This window comes from Myotis myotis, unplaced genomic scaffold, assembly GCF_014108235.1.
Source record: "Myotis myotis isolate mMyoMyo1 unplaced genomic scaffold, mMyoMyo1.p scaffold_m19_p_8, whole genome shotgun sequence".
NCBI classification, from domain to species: domain Eukaryota; kingdom Metazoa; phylum Chordata; class Mammalia; order Chiroptera; family Vespertilionidae; genus Myotis; species Myotis myotis.
The window spans coordinates 45,355,160-45,377,505 of record NW_023416390.1 but is presented as its reverse complement, the minus strand read 5'-3'; the positions used below and the strand labels follow the sequence as shown (position 1 = coordinate 45,377,505).

General features: G+C 42.8%; 1 protein-coding gene across 8 annotated transcripts in view; it reads left to right on the top strand.

Annotated features, from left to right (window-relative positions):
- Positions 1-22,346, top strand: part of RAPGEF4 (Rap guanine nucleotide exchange factor 4) — a 263,351-nt gene that overhangs the window by 130,354 nt on the left and 110,651 nt on the right. For 7 of the 8 annotated variants that reach the window (XM_036319536.1, XM_036319537.1, XM_036319535.1 and 4 more), the window contains 2 exons: positions 12,354-12,426; positions 15,193-15,212. In XM_036319536.1, the coding sequence (XP_036175429.1) occupies positions 12,354-12,426; positions 15,193-15,212 (93 nt within the window). Of the gene's footprint in view, positions 1-12,353; positions 12,427-15,192; positions 15,213-19,520; positions 19,786-22,346 lie in introns of those variants that run through there. The other variant, XM_036319542.1, reaches the window with a different exon arrangement.

The window sequence follows — 22,346 nt, the reverse complement described above, 5'->3', positions numbered from 1 at the left end:
CCTGACCATGACTGTGAGGGGTCTGGACTGTGACGGGGATAGCAGGAGAGCCAGTGGCCAAAAGGGGATCCAAGGTGAAAAGAGGAATGCGGGTACCAGGAGCCAGTCCCTTACACCCATAGGTGAGGGGAAGAGGTGCTGGGCAGGTGGCTCAGCTCCCTGGATGCAGGTGGTTTGGACCAGCCCACTTCTGCTGGGGGAGGAACCATAATATCATTGTTTACAGGGGTTGGGGGTGGGCAGAGAAGGTTCAGACAAGATTTTTTCCTTAAGTCCTGGGGTCCAGATTTAGAGTCCTTCACCTGGCTGCCTTCCTCCTGGGCTGTCCCTATGTCTGTCCTTAAAGGTGTCATTTTTAGCTTGACACTTTCATGGGAGGAAGGAGAATTATTTTTGTTCAGATAAGCTGTGAGAAGGTGGTTGACAATATTTCCTTTCCCAGTGAGGCTTCTAAGAAATTTTGTTAAGTACTCCTTCACCCTCTAAAATCTTATCCTCCCCAGATTGCCCTAACTCTCTGATGCAATGTGCTTTAATTCCCTCCCAAAACTTAAATATACCTTACTGTATTTAATTCAATAGATGTTATTTAATAACATCTAATTCAATAGATGTCATTATATTTATATAATATTTGACTTGGGCAAATGTTATTTGGGGTAATATTATTTTGAAAACATCAGGAATTTAACTTTCAATAAAATAAAAAATACCTATATGTTACAAATACTGGAAAACCCAGATTCATGTGTTATACTTTGGGTTTTCAGGAGCAAGCATAACTGTATTACATTGTTTAGATTTTTGTGTTGACTGGTGGGGAGGTTGTTCCTCTCCTTCTGGCACTGTAGAGATAATTTATAGAAAGACCCAAAGCAACTATTTTTCTGACCAGGAAATTGATTTTTTAGGTTGAGTTTCTAGATCGTTGCAGAAGTCTGTTTTCGTGTGTGATCAAAGGTTAATCTGTGTAGGACAGTTAGACTCTTCAGCTCTGTTAACACTGGAGATGGGACATCTGCCAGAATGCACTTCCCAGAAAACCTAGTCGCAAAAGCTGTAAGGCTGACTCCTGAGTCAGTGGCCAACCATCAAAACAACAGCATTACAAGGGCCTAGAAAATCCCTATCCGATCCAGGATGGCATGGAGACCAGGGGATTCTCTGGTCTGATTGGGTGGGGCTTAGAGAAAAGATTTGCCAACAGTGACAGAGCAAAATATCAGACCAGGTGATTGTCTTGTGGTTTGGGGTCATCTGTAAAGGGTAGGTGGTATTTTGGGCTAGAACTAGAGGTATAAGGGGCAAGAGGGAAGAGGGGCAGGCAAGGGCAAGACAGGCTGTGGAGTGCGTTGAAGGCTGGGCTATAATCCCATCAAGGGAGTGGACACACAGCAGGTAAAGGCGGAAGCTCAGGTATGGGGGTTGAATACATGAGCGATTAGGGGAGAACTGTGGCTTTTTAGCTCTTTTCAGCCCTGCCCCCCATCTCCCCACATGCTGGATGCCTGAACACAGGGCACCCAGGGCAACTTTGGACTTTCCCTGCTCCCCCTCCGATAAGGGCTAGCTGGAGAGGCAGAGGCAGCTGGGCCTACACAATGGGGACAGAGCTTGTCACTGAGCTGCTTGGGAAGGGAAGATATTGACAGAGTAAGTGCATTAAGCTCATTTGCAGTTTCAACCCTGACTCCTTTTCATTTCTTGGTAGCTGTTAATTTTGATAGAATTTTAAACATACTCAGAAAAGTTGCAAGAATAGTATAAATAGCTCTTGACTCTTTACTCTGATTCTACCAATTGCTTACATTTTGCCCCACTTGCTTTATTGTTCTCTCTCTATTTTTTTTCTGAATCATTTGTAAGTTGAGACGTTGTGCTCCTTTATCCCTAAATATTAATATTTCAGTGCATGCTTCCTGGGAACAAGGGCATTTTTTCATATAACCACAATGCAGTTATCAAAATTAATAAATCTGGCTCCTTTTTATACTAATAATATTCAAATGCCATTCATAATGTTTTCCAGTTTTTATTCCATTATTTTTGAACTGTCAGAGATTGAAATTTAATTACATTTCTTTTTCCTTCTGACAGTGTTGGGGAGAGAGCACACACACTATTTTTTCTTCAAATGTATTACATGGGAAGCCTTTGCCAAGTTCACAAAAATACAGTTGGCAGTCAGTGGAGTTACAACATAATGACACCAATTAGATAAAGCCATCAGAGAGATCAAAGAACTTCTCTGAGTAATGTGCTTGCGTATTTGTTTGCCTTGGAATTAAATTTTTACAGAGCTATCTCATTTTAAGAAAAACATTAAAATCATCACTTGATAAGATCCATGTATATGATCTTTTTCTTTTGCTTGAAACTCAGGGAAGATATTTTGATGATGCAAATTCAATATATTTTCCAGATTTATCCCAATTGGGCTAAATGGATATATAGCAACAACAACAAAAAATGAAGTGTTTAACAAGAAAGCAATGGTGAAATGTATTCTGATATCAAAAGCTACCCAGGATATATTCTTAGAGAAGAAAGGATGAAACATCATGTGCCATATGATCCCATTTGTTTAAAGCTGGTTGAGATGCTACGTTGTTGGGTGCATAGAACATTCTGGAAGTTATGGAAGAAATTAGTGTCAGCAGTGGTTACCTTAGAAGTGAGACTGTGTAGGTCAGTGAGTGGAGACTAGTGAGGGGAGGGAATTTTTTTCATTTTATACACCTTGTAGTTTAAACTTGTTATGTGCTTTTATTTAGTTTGTAGTAATAAAACTGATTATAGTAGGGTGAAGAAAAAAGAGAGAGAGAATAGTGTTAAAACAAAACCAAAAGGCAAACTTATTAAAAATGGTGTGGCTTAGAAAGGAACATAAGTGGGTGGAATTATGAATAAGTTGGATATGTAAAATGAATCATTTTCTACTCTCAGCTATTTATATATGGCTGCCAGTGTTTTTCAGCAAGATTCATACATGGGTCTCTTAAAACTAAATTTTCGCTAATGAGTGTATTTTGGTGCTAATTCTGGTAGAGCAGACTGGCTGCTCTATCCCTCAGTGCTTCCTTTTAAATTACAAAATTGATTAGTCTTCATGGACTTTGATGTGTTAAATTTAGATTTTGTTTTTATCAGCATCAACTGATCTTCATGCTTCTTCTGTTCCTTCTCTGGAAGCAAGAAGCTTATTCATAAAGAGCAAACAAACATCACAGAGATATTTGACCATGTGCATCACATGATTTCAAATAGCTTCTTTCATCATATCTGCAGATCATTAGAAAGATTTTTATAGATCTGCGTGCATTAGGCCTGTTTTTCTCTTAAGCATTTGTTTTTTAAATGGAAATGTGCCCCTTGGCAGAATCCGTATGAAAAGAAATCATGGTGTAGAGGGAATGGGAACCGATATTCATTGTGTGCCTGGGCTCTGAGGAGTTTTACATGGGTTACCTCATCCAGTCCTTCCATCAGCCATGACAGGAACATGGTAATGACCTCTTACCTCCCAAAGGCCCTGCCTCCTAATACCATCCCCTTGAATGTCAGGATTTCAACATGTTTCTGGTTTATTGAGGAACTGGTTAAGAAATTCTTTCACTTATAATCATTCACTCAACAAATATTTATTGAAAGTCTGCTGTGTCTCAGACCCTGTGGGAGAATATAGATGTGTTCCCTGCCCTGTGCGGGGCTGTAGTGGAACAGAGGAGAAAGTCATTGCCTGGCACACACTCACAGTACATAACCAGGCATTGCCTGGGCACACCGATGGCAAAGACATGATGCAGGGAGAGAGAATAATGAGAGAGTCACATAAACTGGGGTCAGGAAAGGACACGGTGAGGAAGCCACATATAAATGCAGATGAATAGGAACTGGCAAGGCCAAGTGGTTGGAAGCCCATTCCAGGCAGCAGGAGGCCTACAGGTGAAAGCTCAGTGCGCTTGAGGATCTGAAAGGGGCCAGTGGCTTAGAGATGAAGGATGAGAGGGAGAGTGTGGGACTGGGGCTGGAGAAGCAGGCAGGGCAGCTCATGAGAAGGCTCAGAAGTCTTGTTAGCAGCAGCAGAAGTTTGCAGAGCTGGGTGGAGCTCACATTTGCCTGGATCTTAAAGCTTGTATCCCCCAACTCTTCCAGCCTTGCCCTCTCTCATGCTCCGCCCCCGCTGATACATGGCACTGTCATGTCCTCCTCCACACTGTTTTCCAAGGGTGGCTAAAGCACCACTTTTACTATCACCACCTGGGAGCAGTAGGGTAATCTATTATTTGATGATATAGAGAGCTATTAAAAGAATGGGACCTGGGTGAGGCCCCGTAGAACACACTGCAGGGAAAATGGAGTTCATCTTATGTAGAGTGGAGAGATGATAGAAACCAAGAACTGCTCAAAGGGTTCAAGGGATACAGTATCCCACAATGAACAGAAGCTTCTGAAACCACTCAGAGCTGTATTACTGTGATTCCCCAGATCTATGCAGTAGGTATATTTGCAGCAGCAGAAATGATAATGAAGAGAGATGAAAAACGTAGGCAAAACCAATGTGTGTGGTCAGAAAAGCTGTAAAAGTTTGGAATGAATCAAAGTAGAAAGTCCCCAAAAGTCAAGAATTGTTGACACTAAGAAGTAACCTCCTCCAGGCTGTTGAGTTCCATCACTGCATGAAACAGATAAAAGCCACTGCCCTGTATAGTTTCCATTCTCTTGTCCAATGTGTATGACTGTGGCAAAAGCTGGGGTACTGGACTCCCACTGGGGGTTACAGGTAGAATTGGAGTTAAGGACAGGTGAGTTCTACATGGATGTTTCTAGAGACACTTGGTCAGAAAATAGCCAGAGAAATGCATAGTGGCTTCAGAGTTTGAGAGGCCAAGCCAGGAACTAAAAGAATATCTCTAAAGTGGGAAGATCAGATATCTACTTGGGCCAGGAAAGTCTTTCTATTCCCCTTAGTCCATTTGGGCTGCTGTAACAGAATACCATTGAGTGGCTTATAAGCAACATACATTTATTTCTCACATTTCTGGAAGCTAAACGTCTGAGATCAGGGTGCCAGCATAGTTGAGCAAAGGCCCTTTCCTAGATCCCAGACTTTTTGTGTGTCCTCACATGTAGGAAGGACCTAGGGAGCTATGGGGCCTCTGATAAGAGCACTGATCCCATTCATGAGGGCTCCACCCTCATGACCTCTTACCTCCCAAAGGCCCTGCCTCCTAATACCATCCCCTTGAATGTCAGGATTTCAACATGTAAAGGGGGAGGGGCACATTCAGACCATAGCAACCCCTGGCTCACTGCTCACCTCCCCTCCTGCTCTACTACTCTCTGTGCAGCACATTGTAGAGCAAGAAAGCAAAACAGAATGTCAGTAGTTTGTTCTAATGGGATGACAGTCATGGGATATTACTTTATGGGAAACTACCCTTTATTTTAGATTTTTAAATGATAGATACATCCTTATTCTGTATTATCAGTATTTAAGCACCTTTTTTAGGATTTGCATGTTTCCATGATATGTATTACTGGTATTCTGGTTAGTTTTATAAGAGCTGGGCTTGGTCATTTTAATTCAGAATTACTATACTTCATATCCATCACCCTCTGAAGACTCATATGGTTACATAAAATGTCAATCGTCTTTTTTTCCTGTGAACTAGGAGACAGTGGCTGTTTTGTCAATGTTCATAGTCACATGTATACGTGAGACGGGCTGTCGTGAGCTCAGGCTTAGCAAAAAGAGAGGATTTGATTTGCAGCAGCAGCTCCAGAGCACAGTATTTTATGCCTCTCAACATTAGTAGCATTGACCTACTGTGTTGTGTCTTGCTCTCAACTTGAGTTTCCCCAGGAGGAGCTTGTGGCTAATTTAATTAGGTGAATATGCAGAGTGTGACTTAAATTATAATCATTCCATTGAGCCCCTCGAAATCTCCGAGCCTTTTAGTGATATTAAAAGTACAGGTGTATTGAGTGTGCTTCAGCCAGAAATCTGAGCCTTTAATATCATTAACTGTAAGTAGTCAGAGATGGTTTAGCTTCTAGGAAAAAGTGGCTTTACCACCCCCTATGCTAGTCCCTTTCTCTTCCTTCTCCCCTGTTCAGGCCCCTTTAAGGGGCCCCGTCAGGCCTGCCGTCTACTTAAGGCAGTGGTTCTCAGCCTTCCTAATGCTGCGACCCTTTAATACAGTTCCTCATGTTGTGGTGACCCCCAACCATAAAATTATTTTCATTGCTACTTCATAACTGTTAATTTTGCTACTGTTATGAATAGTAATGTAAATATCTGATATGCAGGATGTATTTTCATTGTTACAAATTGAACATAATTAAAGCATAGTGATTAATCACAAAAACAATATGTAATTATATATGTGTTTTCCGATGGTCTTAGGCGACCCCTGTGAAAGGGTCATTCGACCCCCAAAGGGGTCGCGACCCACAGGTTGAGAACCGCTGCTTTAAAGAATCGTTAGCTCTCTGAGATTTTAGAGCAACATGTCACGTCCATGTTTACATCACACATTGTACGTCATACAGAAGTCATGAAACAACTCTTGCCAAGAAACAGAAAAAGGGGATCTGAACTTGATATCCTGTTCTAAACTATTCTACTGCATAATCAGGATGCTCTCAGAGAAAGCGCAGACAAACCGTTTGCCATAACATTTTGTGAACTGGGCTTTAATAGGTTGGGAGGACCTAGTAGATGTAACAAATGGGACGTATGGTAAGACACCTCACATTCCTGGAACAGTGCTCTCTACTCTCCCCCAATCCTGGACTCTGACACAATGGACTCTCATAGTGTCCCCTCACTCTGAGCATATATCCCCCACAGCTGTTCACACCGGGCCTGTCAATCATCCTCGTGCCTTCCTGCTTGTTTGCTTTCATTCTTATCCTCCCAATGGTCCCTAAAGACGGGTGTTATTATCCCAGGTCCCTTAGCCAGGAAACTGAGGTAAAAACTGACTCAAGTTCACACAAGGCCCCGTTCCAGTGTGAGTCCAGTGTCTGCATGCTTCCCATAGCATCAGAGGTTCTTGTTTTTTTCATTGAAGTTCCCTGAATGCAGATGAAATCAATACATTATGCCCGGATCTAGACCCTTTGTAGCTAGACATAGCCAGCAGCATGCTCAAAATTTCTTTGAAGTCTCATGCTTTAATCTTTAAAATTTATGCAAATTTAGCTTTCTACTTTGTAATGTAAAAGTATAAACTACTTGACATAGAATAAAATTTAAGCTCAAGGAAGAGCTCCTGTTAACCCCTCTTGCATCCCTGCCTGCCCTGCTGGCAGCCACCCCGGGGGACTACACACTTCAGTGCGAGAAGGTGAGCGCTGGGGTGCATCTCAGGTAAATCCTTAGTACCCGTGGTTTTTTGGATAAACCTTTCAGGTATGAAACAAGCTTCACATGGCCAATCCACAACCATAGATGTCTTCCTAACAGAGAATAGAGCCGCTAATACTTCCTAGGGAAATCCTAAATTGGTCTTCGTTGATTGTTTATAGAGATCTTTGAGTGACTTTTGTCTGGCTGGAAGTTTAAAGATTATTTAATCTTGTGGTTTTTAAACTTTTATTTTTTTAAAAGCATAAGTCATCTTTCAAATGAAATTGTTCTTGGGATTCTATGAAACAGATAAAAGTGAAAATGCTCTAGTTGTCATAGGGGCCCTTACCTGAGGGAATTTGGGGTTCTGCTGAAGAACAAGGTTTCAAAACCCTGGATCAAATTCAGAGACTGAAGCCAGGGAGCTTGGAGGACGTGTTGGAGGTGACTCAGCTGATTAGTGGCAAAGCCCAGAGTAGATCCTAAGAATGAAGCCTAGCAAACTCTTCCAAGAGCCTTGAAGCCCTTGTGGTTTTCCTGTCCTGGGAATACTGTTTCCTAACTGCCCTCAGAGGTCCTGGAGGGTTAGGGAGTGGGAGTCCTCCAGCCAGGGGCCTTCCATGTGTGGATCAGTGTCTGTTAAAGGCATAGCTCTTTCTCAGTGCGTATGGCGATTTTAGAATGATTGAGTTAGGCCTTGGAAGCTATTGAGGTGTTAGAGTGTGTTGGAATCCAGGGAAAGGCTTTGCAAGGGAACATCAACCAGGGCCCCCAAAGAGGACATTATCAAGGAACTCAGCCAGGCCAATACACACCCCAGTGCCTGGGGTGGGGGTGATGTGTAGGGGTGACATTGAGTAACCACCCTAAAAATGTACTGGGTCACCTTTGAAAAACTGCTGACCTCAGACTTAGGCTGGCCTTGTGTTGATTTTCATGTGGGGGCCTCCATCATGGCCTTGATTAATTCCCTTTAGTTTTATTCTGGTTCTCAGAAAGCTTGAAGTGGCTTTTAAACTTCTATGGCTTTTAAACTCCATGGTTTAGATTTACTAATACAGTCAACTCTCATTTCTCAATTCCTCACTTCAGTACCAATAAGCCCTATTATAAGGAAGCCTAGTATCTAACTCCCCAATTTCCCTGTCTCTGGAGGATTTTATAGTTGAAGGGAATTATTCCCACTTCCACATGTTAAACTAAGAGAGAAGAGCTGTCTTCTCATTCTCCTGCTGCCATGATCCCTTGCTGCCAGGCACCATTGAGGTGACTGACACTGCAGGGCACTGCAGGCCAGCCCCACCATCCAGCCTCTGGGCAGACAGTCACTGTGGGTGACCCCACTGGCTCAGTGTTGGCTCAGCCAAGGACGAACAGTGAAAACTGAGTCTCTCTCCCACTTGACCCTCAGCCACCCAGATCTCTTTCTCAGAGGCAGTCATTGTTACTACTTTCTTGTATATTCGTTTGTGCATTTACAGGTCTTTATGGATGTTCACAAACACACATCTAATCTCTTCTCTCTACAAAATGGTAGCATACTCTACATACAGTGCTGTAGTTTGCTTTTCAAAAATGTAACAATTTATTGTAGAACTCATTCCACATCAGCACACATAGTGGTGCTTCGTTCTTTTTCATGGCTGTATAATATTCCAACATCATCTATCAGGAACCAACCCATCTTCATCTACTTCTCAAGAAGTAACCCAAATGTCATTTCCTTTATGAACATTTGGGTTGTTTCCTGCTTGTGTTTTTATTTGCTACTACAGGCTTGGTGCACGAAATTCATGCACTTGGGGGGCAGGGGTGTCCCTTAGCCTGGCCTATGCCCTCTTGCAGTCTGGGAGCCCTCAAGAGAGTGGGCCCAAGCCGTCAGTCGGACATCCTTAGTGCTGCCATGGAGGCAGGAGAGGCTCCCTCCACCGTTGCTGCACTCGCCCGCCATGAGCCCAACTTCTGGCTGAGTGGCACTCCCCCTGTGGGAGCGCACTGACCACCAGGAAGCAGCCCCTGCAGTGAGCGTCTGCCACCGGTGGTCAGTGCGTGTCATAGCGACCTGTTCTGCCATTCAGTCAATTTGCATATTAGCCTTTTATTATATAGGATTACAAACAGATAGGCGTGTTTGCATTTGTATTCAGGAGGCTCTACTTCTGCCTCTAAGGGAGGTTCCTTGCTCAATCAAAGGAAATATACATTTTAAAATATGACAGATACTTCCAATTGCTTTCCACTAAGATTGTATCATTTTCTACTCCAATAAGCAACATATGAGAGAACCTGTTTTGCCCCCTCTCACTAATAGTGTGTTTAGCCAATGTTTCGAAACTTCTCCAAATCTGACTAGTAAAATAGGATATTGCACTATAGTGCTAATGTGCCTTTCTGTCATGGGTAAGGTTTGGCATCTTTTCATTTGATATGTTCTTTTATAGGCCGCCTTTTAACTGGTGCTTGAAGATGAACTGCTGCCTAAAGATCAAGCAATATGCAAATAACTTAGAAATTCCAATTTTCTGGCATAGCTTTTATGCCAGTTAGCTGTTTTTATCCTAATGAATATAGGATGTGCTGCAGGGTGCCACATGAGGAATCAGTTTCCTGCTTTAGCGAATGTTTATTAAAATGTGCCCCATCAATTCTAAAAGGTGGACTTTTTTATTTATAGACATAAATATTTCAATCCTGGTTTTGCAATCTCCAACTACACCCAAAGTTGTTATATTGCAAACAATGTTGTCTTATCAGATATAGTACTTTTTAAATTCAATTCAGCTGTGACATTTATGAAACAGAAATTTGAATATTAACTGGGTATTATGGAGATATAACATTTCTTAATTGTGATAATGGTATTGTGGTTTTCTTTAGGGAAAAAAAGACTTCTCTTAGCGATTCATACTGAAATATTTATGGATTACATGAGATATCTGGGACTTGCTTCAAAATAATTCTGGAAGGGGCAAGTGATAGCAGTGTAGATTAAATAACATAGTAATTATTGAGCCTGAATGTTAAGTATGTGGTATTCTGTTTTTTATCGATGTTTGAAATTTCCCATAAATATTCTAAAATTCAACAGACAAGTGATAAGTTTGTGTTATGTGCAAGCCATGGCACTCTATGTTACAGGAGACAGCACTTTACAAGTTCAAGGGGCCTGTCAGTTTGTTCCCTGCAGTGAGCCCAGGGCCTAGGACACTGCATGCAGTAGGTGCTCAATATACCCTGAGCTCCAGCTCGCACTCTGGCTCCCAGCGGCTGCTCTAGTGTCTGCTCCCAGGAGCTGCAGGCCACGTGCTATGGAGTTGGGGGAAGATGAAGTCCCATTCATTCAGGGGTCAGGAAGGTGCTTCCGTGGAGTTCATGAGAATTGACATTGAGGTGCCCGAGACAAAGAACATCTCCTGCATCCAAAACATTTCTAAGCAAAGCAGAATTGCTCCCTTACTTTAACATGAATGATTTCTTTTAGGAGCCCAGTAGGGAGTTGCTAACAGAGGAATAACTCAAAAGGCTGTGTGTGTGTGTGTGTGTGTGTGTGTGTGTGTGTGTGTGTGTTGGGGGGGCGGGGTGCGGAGGTGTCACAAAACCTTCTTAGAACATATCCCCCTCCCCCATCTCCTCCTTTTGAGCCTGTTTTGTTCTGGGTCCAGCATCATATCATGCTGAGAAACGAGTTTAATCAATGCTCTCTAGTGAGGACTAAGAGTAGATAGTGTCATCGGAAAGAAGGGAATCAGAGTTGGGAAGCTATCAAAGGATGTGTCAGGAATTCAGGGTGTAAGATTGGTCCTGTGAGCATGTGTGAGTGATTCCTGAACTCAGAGGCAGAGGGATTCATGGTTTTTAATGTTTGCATGCAGGTGTTGGTATAGTTGCCTCAGAATGAGAGCGAAATGGATTAAGAAATAAAAACTAGTCACATCTTGACTGGAAGAAGGCTCTTTTGAGAAATCGTCAATGTTACATTACAAACACCATTCAGATATACCCAATGGGCCAGATGGTTGCTCGAACATTGCGTGTTGCCAGCTTCCCATTGCTACAGATGAAGTCTTTTCTGCTGACGTCTGTAACCCCCCAGCACATTATAGAGGGTTGATTCTTTTGATGCTGTTCAACATTTGTGTCATTGTAATTAGAAACCATAAATATACATGACACCATGCGATAGCTAAAATCACCCAGCTTTCTCTCTGGGTGTGTGTGTGGGGGGGGAGGGGGGATTGTATTATTACCTGACAAGAGAGGATGTCTAATAATAATTTTCCATTCTTCGTAAATGCCGCTTCTCTCTCGTAGGATGCTCTAGATCGCTTTATGCTCTCCAAGCCTTCTCCCTTCAAAACAGGGCAGACCTTGAGGGCCACTGTATATGTCCCAGCCCCATGTTGCCTGGACCACAAGTCAGGGGGATACAATTCAGGGGAATCCAGGCAGTTCTATTTGATAACCAACAGTTCCTGGGAGGGCACAAAACGGGCAGGTGGACGATGTGAAAGGAAGTGGGTAAATGGAAGCAAATCGGCTTCTTTCAACACAGGCCTTTTCCAGGGAAGCCTTTCTTCTTTGCTTTGAACGGAAGGAGATTCAGTGTCAATCACCTACTTAATTGTATCTGCACCTGTAAAAACCAAGTGTCTTTCTCTTCCACCGAAACGTGTGTTTGCCGGAGTGAGAAGCAGGGCAGGAGGTGGAGGGAGGGTAAAGGCCCACACACTTTGGATACTTAGGCACAAATACATAAATGAACTGGGATGGGCCCCCCTCCCTGGTGGGGGCACGCTCAGCCGTATCCGGGGAGGCCTCTTTAGAACACGGCCTCCTTGTTTTAGGCCACGAATCCCAGGCAGCACATTTCAGGCTCCATAAATACAAGACTCAGATGTTCCCTGATGGCTGATGTTTCTGCTTTTCAACATGTAAATAAATGAATGCTCCAAGTGAGTAAGTATCTGTGCATTGAGCTTACAATCTTGTCTTTCAGAAATATCGACAGTACATGGCAGGACTTCTGGCTCCTCCTTATGGTGTTATGGAAACGGGCTCCAACAATGACAGTAAGTGAAACATGTGAACATTTTGCATCTAAAAATGTAGCGTGTGGTGAGTGTTTTCGTGTGACAAAAAATATGTCCTTCACCAGCTTGGCAGATTCCGTTTCCAGACTCTTGTGGATAAACAGACCTGCCAGCCCACATGGGTTATTCTTTAAATTGTTAATACGGGATTATGTTATGGCTTTAGCTGATGCCCTGGAACTTCAGCATTACTTAGAATGCTTTCTCAGAATCGCTTCATTTTAGAGCAAAATCCAGTGTTGTTTCTGTGCTCTTTTAAAAATAGGATTCATGAACTACACACCCAAGAGCCCCACCGCTTGCTCATGCTGATGTTATTAATCAAGGAGAGAAGCAGCATGAGTCCTTCCTATTCTTAAATCACAACTTCTCCAAACTCCAGACCTTTCATAAGAAACCAGTCCCTGCCTGCTCATAAAAGGAAGGAAGTTTTTCTCTGTGATCTGATTTTCTAGGGGGTGCCCACTAGACCAGTGATGGCGAACCTTTTGAACTCGGCGTGTCAGCATTTTGAAAAACCCTACTCTGGTGCTGTGTCACATATAGAAATTTTTTGATATTTGCAACCATAGTAAAACAAAGACTTATATTTTTGATATTTATTTTATATATTTAAGTGCCATTTAACAAAGAAAAATCAACCAAAAAAATGAGTTCACGTGTCACCTCTGACATGCGTGCCATAGGTTCGCCATCACTGCACTAGACTCAAAGAAACCCCGTGTCCTGAATCTGTTTATCTGTTTATCTGTGTGTGCATGCCAGGAGCATCTGTTTAGCACTCATTACTGTCCCTGAGAGATGCTTGTTGCATCTCTAAGCTCCTTTACTTGGCTCCTGCACGTTCACATGTGACAAGGCACCAAGTACTGGGGTTTGAAGCTGTGACGGAGCAGGCAGCACTTCCACTCTGAGCACCTGCAGAGCCCAAATGTCCACACTGGAAATGATCTCAACCAAGGACCCTGCCATTGAATCTTGTTTTTATGTCTTAAGTGTCAGTTAATTACGAACAGTCCTTTCCCTTCTGTATCCTGTTCAGAATCATTCTGTTGCTCAAAACCATTGAGTGATTGTCCATCACTCACCATGGAAGGTGAATTCCAAGAGTGCTAATGCCTTAGTCCAACTCTCAAGTTCCTGCAGGGTCCCAAGTCACCTGTTAAGTATCATTTCTCTACGAAGACCCTACTTTCTGGCCACTCAGTTATGGTGATTTGTGCAACTGTGTATTTGTCTTATTAAACCTCCTAGAAGTGAGCTTCTGCCAACCCCTGTATCTCCCCATTCAAGCAGCTCCAGTCCTTTCAAGCCGTTGTTGAATGAATGGGTGGGTGGCTGGCTGGCTGGGCGGGTGGGTGGCTGGCTGGCTGGGCAGGTGGGTGGATGGACAGGAGGCGTTTCAGAGTGCTGACATTAGGCCGCCCTTACTTCTGACCGATCTGGGAAGTGATGGCAAACCTGCCCATTGGTCTTCTCTGTTTATATCCTGGTGCGCTCCCAGTTTGGGAGCCAAAGTTTGATTAGGGAATGTTTCCAAACCATCTCTTCCATTCTTACCTCTCCTGTGTTCTGTATTGCTGCCCATTATGACTCAGTTCTCTTCATGCCAATATTTTAAATCAGTGTAGTCCTATATTAAACACAGAAAGTTCTGTTTTCTTGGAATTTGGACATACTATATTTTAACATTGCAAACCACCTCACACCGCCCCCGTGGTTCAACACTAGGTGTGGTCACCTGTGAAAACCACCTGTACTTCTGTCTCCTCAGCATAAGGCCCTTGTGCCCCTGCCCTGAGGGCACTAAGCTCTGTTGGGGCTGTGACCTTCCAGTGTGACCGCTCTTACCCACCGTGCCTGTCAGAGGAAGTGCAGAGGACCGGGGCCTGCCTATAGCAGATGCTCACGAAATGTTGTCAATGAATAAACAAAGAAGTGAATGGATGAATATTTAACTCTTTGCTCAGAAAACTGAGATATCCCTGGAAACAGCCACTGCCCTGCTCAGCCCTGACTTGGAGGCAAACAGGAGTTTGCTTTGCCCCCAGGGGAAGCTGTGTTCCAGTGGGTTTCATGTGCAGCCTGCCCCTAGGTTCGAATCCCTAGAGCAGTGTGAGGTGGTTTGAAATGTAAAAGTATAAACGTGCCACTTACACTTGATGTCTCTGCCTAACATTCTGAGTGTTCTGGTGCCCAAGGCAGAGGAATTAGGAGCTCACCTGGTGTAACTGACTCAGGGATGCATTTTGCCTCTGGGAAAGTAAAGCATACGGTGGAGAAGCAACATCAACATGAGACTGTATTGTCCGGCACTCAGTCCTGCTCCTGATTCGCTGATTTGTTTATATTACAGATTTTTTTTAAAAAATATATTTTATTTATTTTTTACAGAGAGGAAGGGAGAGAGATAGAGAGTCAGAAACATCGATGAGAGAGAAACATCGATCAGCTGCCTCCTGCACATCTCCTACTGGGGATGTGCCCGCAACCCAGGCACATGCCCCTGACCAGAATCGAACCCGGGACCCTTCAGTCCGCAGGCCGACGCTGTATCCACTGAGCCAAACCGGTTTCGGCTATATTACAGATTTGATAGGTGCTGCTCTTCTCCTAAGCAGGTTATGTGGTTGTTGTTGTTTTAAATACCAAAGTTTTACTTGGTTTGATTCAGCAAGGGATTTCAGTTCCATTCTACAGGTTGACCTTACAACTCATGGTCTCTCTCTCCTTTTCCTCTTCTAGGGATTCCTGACAAGGAGAATGTGAGTAGCTACTCTCTCTGCCTAGCTTCTAAAAACTGTCAAAAGGTAAAAAATAATCTTGGTAACCTCACCAGCAAAGAGAGCTCTTCCTTCACATTCAACAGAGCAATAAATATTGTTCTAATCTGATTCCGGCATCTTTGGTGGGTCACTCTGAAGTATAAAGGGGAGAAGGTCGATTGCTATGACATGGTCATCACGTGTCCTTGGCATTAAGGAGTCTGAACAAAGGTCATTTCAGGGGCAAACAGTCCAAGTGCTGAGTGTTTTCTTTTTCCCATGATGCATGCACAGCGGTAGAACAAATCATCAGTTTAACAGCCTAAAGAGCATGTGTTGTTTTTCCTTAGTAGGAATACAAAATATGAAATTCAGGGTCAGAAGATGAATTTGCCTAATTGGATCCAAGTACATTAAAGTCATTGTTTCTCTTTGGAAGTAGAAAATAATTAATTGCTATAGTTGTTTATGGAAAACAGCTAGAAGGTTTAGGACACACCTTTCCTACGAAACAGAACCAAGCATGCGTTCTAAGGATGGTAGTGGGGTAGCGGCATCGTCTTTACACGTACATAATCGATAATGATGTTAATTGTATTAAGTGGAATCTGGATTTAGACAATGACATGGAAGGGTTCCTGATGGAAGCATGTAGTGATTCACCGGATGTGGTGCTCCGTGGCTCTCAGATGGGTCATCTTGCCATTGTGTCCCTTGTCTGCTGTACCCAAGTGGCAATGCTACAGAATTGTCACCCTGTTCTTTCCCTGCTTTCGGTCCTATGTCTACGGGCTAAGACATGGTCTTAGTTAAATTCCGATTATTTCTGTGTTCCTCTTCAGAGATCTGACTCTAGCTTTCCTTAGGTCTCCCTCCTTTCATAATCTTGGTTGTAAAGGGCTGGGTGGGAACGCTGGCCCACGGCTGTGCCACTACAGATTTGAGTTCAAGGCCAGGCAGTGTTACTTACTTCAAGTTTCACACCAAAAATTGATGTGGCTTGTTCAGCAAAGGATTTTAGTTCCTCCCTGTGAGGCCCTGTGCAAGCTACTTGACTTCTCTAAACATCCTTGCCTCATCTTCAAAACGTGGATGTTAGTCCTGACCACCCTAAAAGGCCATTAGGAGTATTGAATGAGGTAGTCTGTGGGAAGCATAGAGACATTACAGTAGAGCTCAGTAAGTGTTAGGACTATGATTATAATTATTAGTTTCTCAAGCTCCTCTCATTTTCTAGCTGTCCTTCCTTCTCTGAAAATGTTCTAGCTTTTATAAAGTAACTGTCTTTTGCCTTTATAGCTCTCCTTAAAATACCTTTCTTCCATGAGCCTTTCCATTGATCATTTGCTATTTAAAAAATAGCTTTAGACACAGACAACAGTGTGGTGATGACTAGAGGGGAAGGGGGGTGGGGGAGGTAGGAGAGGTATGGGGGATAAATGGTGATGGAAGGAGACTTGACTTGGGGTGGTGAACACATAATACAACTACAGATGATGTATTATAGAATTGTACATCTGAAACCTATATAATTTTATTAACCAGTGTCACCCCAATAAATTGAATTTTTAAAAAATCTGTATGTGTTGAGTAAAGCTCTAGACAACCAGGCTCCTGGGATTCTAAAGCCGTAGCCTTCAGAGCCCAAAGTAACATACTGATTCTGCCACCATTTTGGACCCGGATGTCCCAAAGCACCCGTGACAAAAACCACACAGGTCCTTAGCCAAACAAAGATGATAAAAGGGCCTGCTGCTTCCTCATCCAGGGACCATCAGTGATGAGGAGAGCGTACGGAATGGCCAGACCCCAGGGAGTCTAAAATGTTCTAAGCTTCAAAAGGAAGCTGTGTCTCTCTTAGGCCCCAGGTGACCTTTCGCTGGGACCTCCCTGCAGTGGGAGGACAGGCACAAGGTTCTAAGCAGAAAGCCTACCAGCTGTCACCATGTAGCTCACTTTGGGACAAAATAGGAATTTGAAGTTTGCAGGAAGTTTGGTACAGTGATGTAGGGGCTGGCCAGGCGGTCTCCCCTGTATTAGTTGTGGTGTCTGTTTATTTGTATTTGTTTGGGCCCTTCTGAGTCAAATCCTCCGGCAAACGGACAAGCACACATTTTCTCTGTCAGCAAATAGAGTGGATGTAACGTCACCCTGTGCTCTTAGGAAAGCTCTCCAGTGCCTTCGGTCAGAGTAAAGCAAATGAGATGAAAGATACTGGTGAGCAGAGTTGAAGCTCCTAGAAAGATAAAAAGGAGCTTACGCTCCTTAATGTGGTGCTAATTGACGTTTTTCCTTTGGAAGAGACAAGTTGCGTTGTGATGGTTTCTTTAATCCTTTACACTCTTTAACTACATGCTGGGCAATATTATATTTCCTTTCTGTTTCTAAATAGCCACAACAGGCCTGTGACCGAAATAAAAGTACTTAAACTATTGTTTCAGTGTCCAAACACAGTCTTTGTGGAACGCATATATTCTCCTTTCCAGCTTCTACTCTCGATTTTGTTAATCACCGCGTTTAACTTTCAATGAAGTGTGTAGATGTCAGTCAGTGGTGTTTTTACCTGCCTTGCCAGCTATATTTTCTTTCCAGACCCAGGCTTACCTTGTATAAAAAGAACTTTATTTTCATAAATTGCACTTTCGTAGAAACAAATGGGCTGGCAGTTAATTTGCAAGAGTATTTGTTGACTACTTACTGTAATTGATAGGGATTTTTAACTTTAGGTACCACAGGATACTGGAACCTATAAAATAATTGATGAAAATATTAGAAAAATGACCATTGACCCAATAAGGCAAGCAGACTATTTTGGTAGGGGTGTAATTGTTTGTGGCTATTAGGTTTATAATGAAATTCTTCTCTTTGATTTAAGTTGGGGGTTTTTTCTGTCTTCTCTATGTGCCATACCTGACTGACCATGTTTAACTCAAGCTAAAAAAACATCACAAATAAAAGAAAGCTTTATAGTTGAATATTACTGCTGTCCTTTGAAGGAATGAGCTTGCCTATAATTTATAGCTACTCATGTTGATTTTGCTGCGTACTGTGCTATGTATCCTTCTGAGAGACAACTGCTATGGAGGTCTGTAGTCTTAGAAGTTTATAGTTTTCTTCCTAAGTGTTCAAGAAGCTGGAAAACAGACTAAGGAAGAAATCACAAAATAATCCCATTTCCTGACTTACAGCATCTTGTTTCCAAAAAGATCATCTGAGATCTTCATTTTTAAGGTAGTTGAAGTATTGATAGTGTTGCTAGCAAGTTTCTTGCTAAATATGGAAGCATCCTTTCCCAGTAAAGAACACTACCAATGCAGAGATCAAAGGTTTCCAAAGTGCTGGAAGAACTGACACTAGCTATTAAAAATGAGCAAGTTTGGGGGGGTCTTATAAAACTATCTGTAGGTCTAATTTTAAAAAGATGACTTAAGTCCGGCCCCGGTAGCTCAGTGGTTGAGCATCCACGTTTTGAGGTCACAGTTTGATTCCTCGTCAGGGCACATGCCCAGGTAGTGGGCTTGATCCCCAGTGGGGGACATGCAGGAGGCAGCTGACCAATGATTCTCTCTCATCGTTGATGTTTCTCTCTCTCCCTTTTCCTTCCTTTCTGAAATATATCAATAATAATAAAAAATGACCAAGTTTGTCAAATGCTTTAAAATAGTGGGTCATTTATATGAAGAACAATTTCCAGAAATTATTATAAAGACAAGGTTTTAAATGGCAGATAATAAGGGAATATTCTACACAGTTTCTGAAAATCCTCATTGAGGAGAGGGTAACAGAGTAATAATAAGCAAGTAACTCTTAGGGTTAAAAGGTCAGGAGTTTTAGGAATTTTTAGGGACTATAATAACATTTATCTCTGTTGCTCTTTTTCAAGGTTAGAGAAAACAAATTAGAATATTTCTCACCAATTAAATGACAACATCTTATTTTGCCATTATAAACTGGCTATGATTCTGGGCCAGATGAAGAAAAAAGGAAGGCATGTTTGCTGATACAAACTTAAAGTGCAAAAAACGTAGATCGTCCCATAAAACCCCTTTAGCACACCTACTGGAGTCAAACCAACAGTTTTCTGCAGAAACAAAGGTTTTTAAAATCTTGCTTTAAAGCATGACTGGTCCATGTTCGGAGCTTATCCGAGTGTCTTGGCCAGAGTTTGAGGGCTTACCCAGCAGCCGTTCTCTCTGTCCTGGGTGAGAATAGTTTCCTAGTGCTGACCCCACCCTGAGACAACACACATGTCACGTGGGCTGAGGGTGCAAAGCTCCACACAGGAGAGCAAACCAACCAAATGCCGGGGCCTTAGAACATACTGAGCCTGCTTGTTTTGATTTTGAAGGGCAAATTGCTTATCGCCCGGTGAAGATTAGATTCTAGGGTGTAGCTGACCCCGTTCTGCGTGATGTCTAGTGTGTAAACACGCTTTTCTTCAGCTGGCGGATTGGAATGCGTCACTCGGTGAGCCAGGACTTACTTTGCCCAGCCTCCTGGAGCACACCAGGGGCGATGTCGAAGGTGCCACGGACAGCTTCAGCTCTCTGAAGACATGTTTGTTTTTGTGTTTGTGAGTTATGCGTTTTACGGGGCAGAATGCCTTTGCGAATTTCTTCCTGCTTTTTATTCCATCTGTTCCTCTCCTCTGTGGTGAGAGCTGACTGTGCTGTCTCTCTCCCTCTCTAGCTTCTGCAGCGGTATATTGATTGAATTTGTAACGTAATGTGCAGGCAGTTGCCCTTCAGCTAAGCAGTAAATAGTAAATGCAGGTAACACTCTAAAAATCTGACCTTGTGTTGTCAATTAGACCGTGTGTTTGTTGCCTCTAAATCAGTGGGTCTCAGCCTCGGCTGCACATTAGGATCACCTGGGAATCTTCTTAAAATCCTGATTTCTGGGCCTCATCCTCCGGAAATTCTGTTTCTTTGTTACTAATGTTGTAGCCCCACCCCATAACAAAGAAACAGAATTTCCGGAGGATGAGGCCTAGAAATCAGGATTTTAAGAAGATTCCCAGGTGATTCTAATGTGCAGCCAAGGTTGAGAACCACTGCTCTAAATGTTCTTAGTTGTGTTCATGGGACCTACTTGTCATGAGTTTCCTTGGCAAAGGGGCACCTATTGGGGTATACTGGGGTGCTGCCTTGTTAGCATATTTTAGAATTATGTTTATAATATTATGAATTGCATTTGGTGATTGTTTTAATGCTCTAATTTTGGTTCTTCTACATTTAATTTTTTTTTTTTTAGGACATAGAACTTTTTTTTAATCCTCTCCTGAGGAGTGAGAATATTTTTTCCATTGATTTTTAGAGAGAGCAGAAGGGGAGAGAGAGAAATATCGATGTGAGAGAGACATATCAATTGGTTGCCTCCCATATGCCCCCAACTAGGGGTGAGGATCAAACCTACAATCCAGACATGTATTCTTTTTTTTTTTTTTTCTTTTTTCTTTTGAGAGCCAAATTTTTATTATTATTATTATTATTATTATTATTTTTAATTAAATCTTTATTGTTCAGATTATTACATTTGTTCCTCTTTTTTCCCCCCATAACTCCCCTCCTCCCAGTTCCCGCCCCACCCTCTGCCCTCACTCCCCACCCACTGTCCTCATCCATAGGTGCACGATTTTTGTCCAGTCTCTTCCCGCATCTCCCACACCCCTTTCCCCCCCAAGAATAGTCAGTCCATTCCCTTTCTATGTCCCTGATTCTATTATAATCACCAGTTTATTCTGTTCATCAGATTATTTATTCACTTGATTCTTAGATTCACTTGTTGATAGATGCATATTTGTTGTTCATAATTTGTATCTTTACCTTTTTCTTCCTCTTCCTCTTCTTAAAGGATACCTTTCAGCATTTCATATAATCCTGGTTTGGTGGTGATGAACTCCTTTAGCTTTTCCTTATCTGTGAAGCTCTTTATCTGACCTTCAATTCTGAATGATAGCTTTGCTGGATAAAGTAATCTTGGTTGTAGGTTCTTGGTATTCATCACTTTGAATATTTCTTGCCACTCCCTTCTGGCCTGCAAAGTTTCTGTTGAGAAATCAGCTGACAGTCGTGTGGGTATTCCCTTGTAGGTAACTGAGTTTCTTTCTCTTGCTGTTTTTAAGATTCTCTCTTTATCTTTTGCTCTTGGCATTTTAATGATGATGTGTCTTGGTGTGGTCCTCTTTGGATTCCTTTTGTTTGGGGTTCTCCGCGCTTCTTGGACCTGTAAGTCCATTTCTTTCACCAGGTGGGGGAAGTTTTCTGTCATTATTTCTTCAAATAGGTTTTCAATATCTTGCTCTCTCTCATCTTCTGGCACCCCTATAATTCTGATGTTGGTACGCTTGAAGCTGTCCCAGAGGCTCCTTACACTGTCCTCGCATTTTTGGATTCTTTTTTCATTTTGCTTTTCCGGTTGGGTGTTTTTTGCTTCCTCACATTTCAAATCATTGACTTGATTCTTGCGCTCCTCTGGTCTGCTGTCGGGAGTCTGTATAATATTCGTTATTTCAGTCCATGTATGCTTAATTTCTAGTTGGTTCCCCATCATAACATCGAGGGTCTCATTAGTTTTCTTGTAGATCTCATTAAGTTTATCGGCGGCTTCTAAACAGTTCTTGAGAGACCTTAAAAGTGTGGTTCTGAACTCTATATCTTCCATTGACAATTTTGTCCTGTTTCTTTGTCTCCGCATTTTGTTATGCTTCCTTGGTGCACCCCCTAGTGGTCTTTGTGCGCAGTCTTATAGTTAAACCTTGATTGTTGTAGCTAATACCAGGGAGGGTTTGACCTCCAGGCCAAGTGGCTATGAGAATCAGCTGTGTCTGCAGTGAGAGAACTTCTGTCCTCTAGGGAGGTGCTAATCTGGCGTTTGCCTGAGGCTATCCGGCAAATGCCTCTATGCAGGGCTTGGGCGGGGCGGGTCGCACAGGATCAACAGGGTGGGCTGGAGAGAGCAGTTATGGCGGCTCTCAGTCCTGTCCCCAGGGGCTCTGCCTCTCTGAGTCCCAGCACCCGCTGCAAAGCTCGGAGAGAAAGCTGCCCTCGCTCCGACCGAAGCCAGACAGTCCCGCTTCTCCCGTTTGAGTCTGGGTCCCTAAAGACTCGCCCGTATCTGGAGCTCAGAGTCTGC